General features: G+C 48.9%; 1 protein-coding gene across 1 annotated transcript; it reads right to left on the minus strand.

Moving 5' to 3' along the window:
- Positions 1-230: 230 nt before the first annotated feature.
- Positions 231-1,671, minus strand: NHLRC1 (NHL repeat containing E3 ubiquitin protein ligase 1). The gene has a single exon (XM_045811589.2). The coding sequence runs from the start codon at positions 1,595-1,597 to the stop codon at positions 410-412; it is 1,188 nt and encodes a 395-aa protein (XP_045667545.1). The 5' UTR covers positions 1,598-1,671; the 3' UTR covers positions 231-409.
- Between the last annotated feature and the right edge of the window lie 6,967 nt (positions 1,672-8,638).

The raw sequence follows: 8,638 nt of genomic DNA on the forward strand, positions 1-8,638 counted from the left end.
CCACATCTGTTACCTTATTTAAGAGCAAGCGGTTGGGGAGTCCGAGGCGAGTTCCCCTTACTGACTGTCACAGTAAGTAAATGTGACCTTGGGAACGTCCCTTGAACTCTCTGGGTCTCCGTTTTCCTCATCTCTAAAATGGGATGAATCACAGGCATTACCTCCCTGGGTTCAGGTGTAAGAATACACTGAGCTGATATTTGCAAATTTCTCAGCACAGGAAACACATACTCAATAAATGGTAGATTTATTATTATTCTTTAATAATTACCTCAACCTTTGGAAGTTTGCCAGGCAGCTATAATTATCCCTGTTGGAGAGATGAGATTAACTGATCTGGGGTTAAACAATTCAGTAGTGGCATTCCAGGGCTTTTGGCTGCAGACCCGGGAACCCCCACCGCACCTCTTTACCCCCAGTCAGCTTTGTAGACTTTTATAGAATGGGCTGCACTGTCCAGCACAAGAAGAGCGTTCTCCTTGGTGAAGGTCAGTGCCACGGGATGGGAAAGACCGTGGGTGATGATGGGCTTCAGGGCTGGAAATTCCTCCGGTTTTCCTAAGCATAGGACAGCCTGGTTAGCAGTATCTGCAACAATCACATTCCCCTGGTGATCAAAGGTCACGGCGGAGGCAGTTATTCTAGAGGGAAAAAGGAGGCTCAGCCCAAAGCTATCCACCTGGCCGATCAGCTGCATACTGGCACTGAACACCTTCACCGTGGTGCTGCTGGCCCCCGACCCCGGACCCAGAGGGTGCTCCAGGACCGCAATGGCCCCGGTGAGCCAAGACACGGCCACCCCTCGGGGGCAGCACAGATGAACTTGCAACCTTTCGGTCCTCTGGAGGACCCCTTCGGGAAAGTCGACTTCCAGCAGGTGCAGCGACCCTGCCTCCGCATCAGTTACCACGACCCCATTCTGAGGGGTGGTCTCCACGCCCCAAGGTAAGGAGAACTGGCCTCCAATGACAAGCTTGATCTGGCCAAAAAAATCAAACACTTTGATGGAGCGGTCGCCGGCGTCGGTGACAACCACGTGGCAGTCGTTGGTGACGGTGACATCGAGTGGGTACCTAATGTCCTGAGCAGCCTCCCCCTTCTCTCCAAACTGATGAGCACATCCTCCCCCAGAGTCAAAGATCCTGACCCGCCTCCTACCGTCGTGCACCACCACGACCCGCCCCGTCTTGGGACACAGCGCCAGCCCCGTCGGGTTGACCAGGGTCCCCCAGCCTCCGAAAGCGCGGTGGCAGGTGAGGGCCCCGGGGCTGCAGGGGGCGGCGCGGGGGGCGGCGGGGGCTGGGCGGAGCGCCGAGCCCAGGAGCTCCAGGAGGTGAAGCACCGGCAGGCAGTCGCTGGTGTCGCAGCCCCGGCAGGCTCGGCGGCAGAAGGGGCATTCGAGGGCCAGCGTCCGCGGGTGCGCCAGGGCGGCCACGCAGGCCAGGCACACCACGTGGCCGCAGGGCAGGTTGCGCGGGCGCCGCTGCTGGCGGTGGCCGAACCTCTCAAAGCACACCTTGCACTCGAGCAGGCTGATCTCGGCCTCGCGCACGAGCTCCTGCAGCGCCGGCCCGCTCCCCGACGCCTCGGCCCCCATGGCGCGGCCGCCGGCCTTCCCGTTACGCCTCCAGTCCGCGGGGCAGACGCGTCCCGGCGCCGCGCTCGGTCACGGTCACGGGGCGGGGCGTTGGTCCTGACGTCGCGGGTCCAGCGCGCAGCCGCTGGGCCGCGCGGCCTGCTGTCCCCTGGTGGGCGCGCGCGGCACTGACTCGGGAGGGCCCGGGAATGGACACTTAGTTACACCTGTATCCACAAGCGCGCGGTCAGACCTGTGACCTTCACGACAGTCATGGGTGGGTCATCTCCACTTTACGCGCGAGGAAACACAGTTATTGAAGCACGAGCGGGTTGCTCCCAATTACCGAGGCTGTAAGTGGCAAAGCAAGAGTTAGAACGTAGTGTTCCACCTGTCGTACCCTGCAGTTTGCAATCCTCGGCGCTGGGTGCTAGGGCGTTGGGTGCAGAGCACTGAGTGCTAGGGCGCGCCAGGCACCAAGCGTAGTCTCACAGCTCATTATGCTTACGATCTCGCTGGGAAACGCAGACCCACGAGGGAAGTTAAAAACCGAGGGGGTGTCTGCCGTCACACCTGTAGTAAAGTAGCTGCTTAGTGAATACTTGTAAAAGCGAATTCGTATACGAACAAAGCAATGATACCGGACAATAGAGGAAACCCTCTAGAGACATGCGTGTCAGAAGGGGGAGCAATGGCTGGGAATGTCTTCTAGAGGAATAGGAAATAAGAAAGCTGGTGATCGTAATTGCTATAGAACTTAAACCGCGCCTGCCTTCTTTATTTAAGTGGTTGACATAGATGAGCTTATTTAAACCTCAGGACAGTCCTACAAGGGCTTGTTGTTTTCCTCACCCCTGTTCCACGGTAGAGTTCACAGAGGCTCAGAATCTTGCCCAGGGTCACCTGGCTAGGAAGCGACTGGGCTGGGATTTGAAGCCAGGCAGTTTGCAGAGCCCACACTCTTAACCATCTCAGAGGTTCTCACACTTGGTAAACTTGGCACGTGGTGAACACCTGGGTCTCACCTGGAGGTTTCATTGGTCCAGAGTGTGGTCCGGGCAGCTGGAATTTGTTAAAGCGCCCTTGGTGATTATAATGTGCAGCCCAGTTGGAAAACCACTGCGCGGCAATCCCTTCAAATCAGCACCAGGCTCAATTCTTCCAGCTTCAGTCGAGGCTGAAAACAGAGACAATGTGCCGTATGTGTGAAGGTCTGCAAACAGGAGATAACATGAGCTCTCTCAGGAATCCTTCGTGATACTACAATTTCTCATTTTTAGGGATCCTCCCCTTCCCTCCCCACAATGCCTTACGTGGACATGGTTTTTATACGACCACATACCAGATCACTACCCTTCATTTAAATCCTTATTTTATGATCATTCATCCTCTTATTTGCTAGACTTCTGAGAAAGTGGGATTTGTATCCCCTATTAAAACCCCTGAAGGGAGCTATATTGTAACTAAGATCACATCAAATAGAAATTACTTCCTGAAGTAATCTTTGAGTCAAGAAAAACACTACATCAAAAACTAATGATGTACTGTATGGTGACTAACATATAATTTAAAAAAAAATCATTCAGGAGCGCCTGGGTGGCTCAGTCGGTGAAGCGTCTGATTCTTGATTTCAGCTCAGGTCTTGATCTCAGGGTCATGAGTTGGAAGCCCTGCGTTGGGCTCCACGCTGTGAGTGAAGCCTACTTTAAAAAACACACACACACATTCAGGGAGAGCCTGGCTGTCTCAGTCGGGAGAGCATGCAACTCTTGATCTCAGAATCCTGAGTTCCAGCTCCATGTTGGGGGTGGAGTGTACAAAAAAATCAAAGACAAACAAAAAAAGGGAAGAAATATATTCAGGACACCAAAAATAGAATATTTTTAGAACTAGTGTTGTCTAATAGAAATATGAGAGGGCCACCTGGGTGGCTCAGTCATTTAAGTGTTCAACTCTTGATTTTGGTTCAGGTTATGATCTCAGGGTCATGACATCATGAAATCGAGCCCCGTGTCGGGCTCCCTGCTAGGCGTGCAGCCTGCTTAAGATTCTCCCTCTGCCCCTCCCTGCTCATGCTCGCTTTCTCTCACTCTCTAGCTCCCTCTCAAAGAAAGAAATATGAGAGCCACATATGTAATATTAAAATATCTAGGAACCACCTTTTAAACAGTAAAAGAGAAACCAGTGAAATTAATTTGATGCATATTTTATTTAACCTCCAAATACCCCAAATATTATCATTTAGAGATGTAATCACTATAAAAATTATTAGCGAAATTTTACAGCTGTTTTTTTAGTGCTGAGTAAAATCTAGTGTGTATTTTACACTCACAGCACATCCTAATTCAGACAGACCCCACGTCAAATGCTGTTTCCACGTGCGGCTGGGGGCCACCGCGCGGAACAATGCAGATGAGACAAAGTCTGTGCTCTCATATATTGCCTTCCTGAGATGCTTTCCAGACTGATTTCATTGAGCCGTGACTTTGTTCTAACTTGTCTCTGCTCTAACATTGTCTTAAGATGGACCTGAAGACCCCAGCTCATTGTTGACTATGGCAAAAGTTCCCCTGACCCTTCAGTGCAATTCTCAGGCCGGCTGGTCATCCTACCCGCTTCTTCCTATCCTTTGCTGCTCCCTGCGGGGTAACCAGTAGTACTGCACCAAGGCAGAGGTGTTCAGTGAGGCAAACCAGAAAAAGCTTCAATAAATGCGACATATTTAAGAATGTTAACAGTAATTCCTCTCCCACTTGGCGGTTAGACAGCACAGTGGTTCTGGAAAACATCGTGGCATGCACACAGACCATCTATCCCAATGACGTACTGTCAAGACTCTAATGTTAAATTTAAAGTATGGAAATCTAAGTTGGTGGCATTTGATAGGAAGTTCAGGTTTTCTCAATTACACAAGGCTCCCGAACTAAAAACGTGTATGTCTGAGTCTCGCAGTTGAAGATCTCCACGTTCTAGCCGGGTGTCCTTAGACACCATTTTCTTCCTAGTTTGCTGCCTCTCCATGGGAAGAAATACAAACTATTCCAGGGTTCCTATCAACCTAACCCAGCTCCTCCCCTCTCCCCACCTGTCCTTTTCCTGCTTTTCCAAAATAGAGAATCCAATTTTCCTTTTCGTACAATCCCCAAATTACTCTTTATCTTCATCCCCTTTCTTTCGCTCTTATCTCGGGAAAACGTAAAGTTCCAGGAGAGCAAGAACCACATTTGGTGTTGCGAGACACCATATCCCCAGCACCTAGCACACACCTAAGACACGGGAGAAGCCCAGCAGATGTTTTATAGATGGATGATTGGATGAATACTGAAAAGGATACAACTTACAGGTATTCAACCCAGATGTTGTATCTTCTTGTTCATGATTCTCTAGTATTATAAGAAGTATTGTTTAAAAAGTAGCATTTAGGGGGCCCTGGGTGGTTCAGTCAGTTAAGCATCTGCCTTCGGCTCTGGTCATGATCTCAGGGTCCTGGGATCGAGCCCTGCATCAGGCTCCCTGCTCAGCGAGGAGTCTGCTTCTCCCTCTTCCTCTGCCCCTCCCTCCTGCTTGTGCGCGCACACGCGCTCTCTCTCTCTCTTGCTCTCTGTCTCTCTCACACTGTCTCTCTCAAATAAATCAATTCTTTTTTTTTGAAGTAGCATTTACGCAGGAACTGTGCCAAGCATTTTGCTTATCTCTAGAGTCAGTTCTGATAGGTTTCCAAATACCTTATTGAGTCTAATCCTCAGACATACACACACATCGATTAATAAAAGGAACGTCCTGAGTCTGCCTCTTACATTTGGAGCTTCCCATCTTTCCTCCCCCGTGGCTGGATCTCCGTGGATTTCCTCCATGCTTCCCTCCAACACACCTCACTTAGAAGGTTCTGGAATAGCCTGCCCGTGCCTTCCTGCTTCTACCTAGAACAAGTGCTGAGGGGCGTGGGGCAGAAGGGTTGAAGAACAGAACTTGCAGTCTGTGGCTCAGCTGTGTGCAAAGTACCAGTTGGCGGGGGAGGGAAAACCGAGACCCAGCTCAGGGCGGTTCCAGCAGAGTGGAGGCTGAGGAACCTGACGAGGGAGTTAGTGCTCAGGCACGTGGACTCCTGGTTGTGCAAGTGTGGCACGATATGCCACTTACGTGCAGCTTCAAAGGAATCCCAGAATGATTCCCATGACGCCGTTACCTCCCAGTCTGTACCTGACAGTAACTTGACAGAAAGGAGGAGGGGAAAGCCCGTAGAAAAGAAGCATGTAGTCAGAGAGGAGATGTACCATCTTTTAACAGAGGCGCAAAGACAGCAGGAGCTTTATTTAGCATGGGCTTGCGAGCCCCCGAGAGCGAGAATGCCCTTTGCCAACCTGAAGCCCTCTTGTGCTGGTCAGGTTTGAGTTTCGTGGTGATGTCTGGGGCTCTGCCCTCCCCTGGGCCGTCTTGTCTTCCAGCACCCACTCTGACCACCTATCTGATTTTGGAACTCATGCCTCGTGTGCGTGGTTTCTCAGGGGTGACGGATTTGGTGGAGAGGGAAATGGTGATTTGGGATTGAATGTCTTGCGTGCCTGCAGAAAAATGAGTTGCGGATGTACAATTGGCAATAAGCATCTGGACATTTTAACGTTTCTCAATTTGAAAAAAGGCGTCTCGGCATGCCATCCTGGATCGTCTTCTCTTCCCACCTGCTCTCCTTGAGCAATGTCATCCTCGCTCACGGTGTGAGTGGCTGTTCCCTGCACGCACCCCTCATGCAGCCTCACAACACCGAGGAGTAACGTTCTGTGTCAGTCTCTGCCCTGAGAGCCTGTGCTTCCTTGGGACAGGACTGCCGTCAATCATCCGTCCATCGTCCTCCAGCACTTTCAAGATTACTTACATTTGCTGAATGAATCTAATCACAGGGGAAGATGACATAATCATGGTACAGCTGTATGGTAGGACATGATGCAGCTATTTAAAAAATCTTGTTTTTAAAGAATCCTTAGTGACACGAGGAAGGGCTGATGAAACACCAGAGAAGAAAGACAGAAAAGATACAATACTGTCTCATAATCGATCTCAACTTTGCAGAAACATACGCGAGTCCGCAACATACCAGTAGGAGCAGACAAACAGGAAAACGTGACACAGAATTTGCAGTAATTCTCTCTAGTGATAGGATTTGGCCACTTTTGCGTTTTTTCTTTAGACTTTCCTGTGTTTCCTGCGTTTGTTTGCAGGAAGAAAGTATTATTTTATTATTATTTCAAAATAAATGTTAATATTCTATGGCCTGTTTTATACACACACACACACACACACACAATTTGCATACACACACTTCTAAACTGTGCTTCCTTATTCAAATAAACAATGACAGGTATGCACTACAGTGGAGAATGGGAAAATTTATTTGGACTACTTCTTCTGTGGGTCATGTTTTTATTTGTCCCTTCATTTTTTTGCCTAGAAATCCCCTTTATGTGACAGTATCTCTGACATCTTTCAGGCAACCTTCTGTGGTTCCCCATGCCATTAACCCTTTAGAGAACTCAATCTCCAGCCCACCACAGGTAGGTGATAAAGCTTTGAAAAGCTTTGTATTTTTCTTTCCACATCCATCCAAGTAGACTGGTACACACCTTTCTTGCTTTGTCCCGCCTTCCATGAAAACAGTGAGTGTGTGTGCTCGTGCATTCACTCCTGCTACTTAGGGCTGGGCATTTCACCGATCGCTGTTTGCAGGGCACAGACGTTCAGCAAGTCTATTACTGAAAATACAAAATTAAAAGGCATTTTAAAGAAAATGCTGAAAACAGTTCAGTTGCTCTAAAATAATCTAGATGTAGTATATTTCCCATCTTGAGACTTTTTAAAAGGTCAGTATTCTCCCGGTGAGGGCACGTAATATGTAAAAAATCAACTACAGGGGCGCCTGGGTGGCTCAAGCCGATTGAGCTCTCGACTCTTGATTTCGGCTTGGATCATGATCTCAGGGTCATGGGATTGAGCCCCCTCATTGGACTCCACACTCAGTGGGGAGTTTGCTTCTCTTCCTCTCCCTCTGCCCCTCGCCCCTGCTCTCTCTCTCAAATAAACCTCCAAAAAAAAAAAAAATCAACTACATAAGAATATCTCAATTTTATTTAAGATTCTTTGGGTGCAAGTTGTAGAAACCAGCCCTAGCCAGAGAAAGAGAAAAGAGGTCTATATCATAAAGACACAGGGTCCTGCCCAGTGCAGCGGGGCTTCAGGAAGGGGGTAAATAGACACCCAGAACACCTGCGGCCCCTGTCCAACGCCCATCTCCACTTTTCTTTCTGCAGATCAGCCTGCTCTCATTCTCAGATCTGTGTGGTGGAATGTGGCTGCTCCACAGTCCCTGGGGTCACATTTCAGTTGTGTCCGCTCTCAGTGGCTATCTTGCTCTTCCCACCACAATCCCAGCAATCCCGAAGAGAATCAGATTGGCCCAACTCAGGGCAGTCGTCTGTCCTTAGTTCATTCAACTGCCTTCAGTGATGGAATCAGGTAGTCCACGCTCTGGACGGAGGCAGGTTGCAGAGAAGCAAGGAGCATTGTGAGACGGGAGACTCCAAATTAATCACCTTATAAGTATTAGAATAAGACCAGTGCCCGAGAGCATCTGGGGAGGTAGTCCTACATGGGGCAGAAGAGGTGGGGAGGTCGATAACTCTGAAGCCCAAGGAAGTTATCACATAATTCTGCTTATGACATATTTCTGGGGAGGGTGTCTGTAGATTTCATCAATATTGAACAGGTTTATAAATTTTCCCATTACCAACAGCACACACACACACACACACACACACACACACACACGCAACATCAAGCAACCGCTTTTTTATAATACGATCCTATTAACATGAGCTGAACAATCCAGATCATTTAGGTAGGAGGTTGTATGGTTAGAGAGATGTCTGAGTTAACGAAATGTGATGCTAATGAAAAACAGAGAAGCTATGAATCATGAATCCAGCCCTAAGTACATTGTACTTCGTGAGACGTTATCACGTAAACAAGATTAAACTAAGAAAAACAAAACGCCTGCTAAACTTAGAGAAA

This window comes from Ursus americanus, chromosome 32, assembly GCF_024610735.1.
Source record: "Ursus americanus isolate L20-20 chromosome 32, mUrsAme1.1.p, whole genome shotgun sequence".
In the NCBI taxonomy this organism is placed as follows: domain Eukaryota; kingdom Metazoa; phylum Chordata; class Mammalia; order Carnivora; family Ursidae; genus Ursus; species Ursus americanus.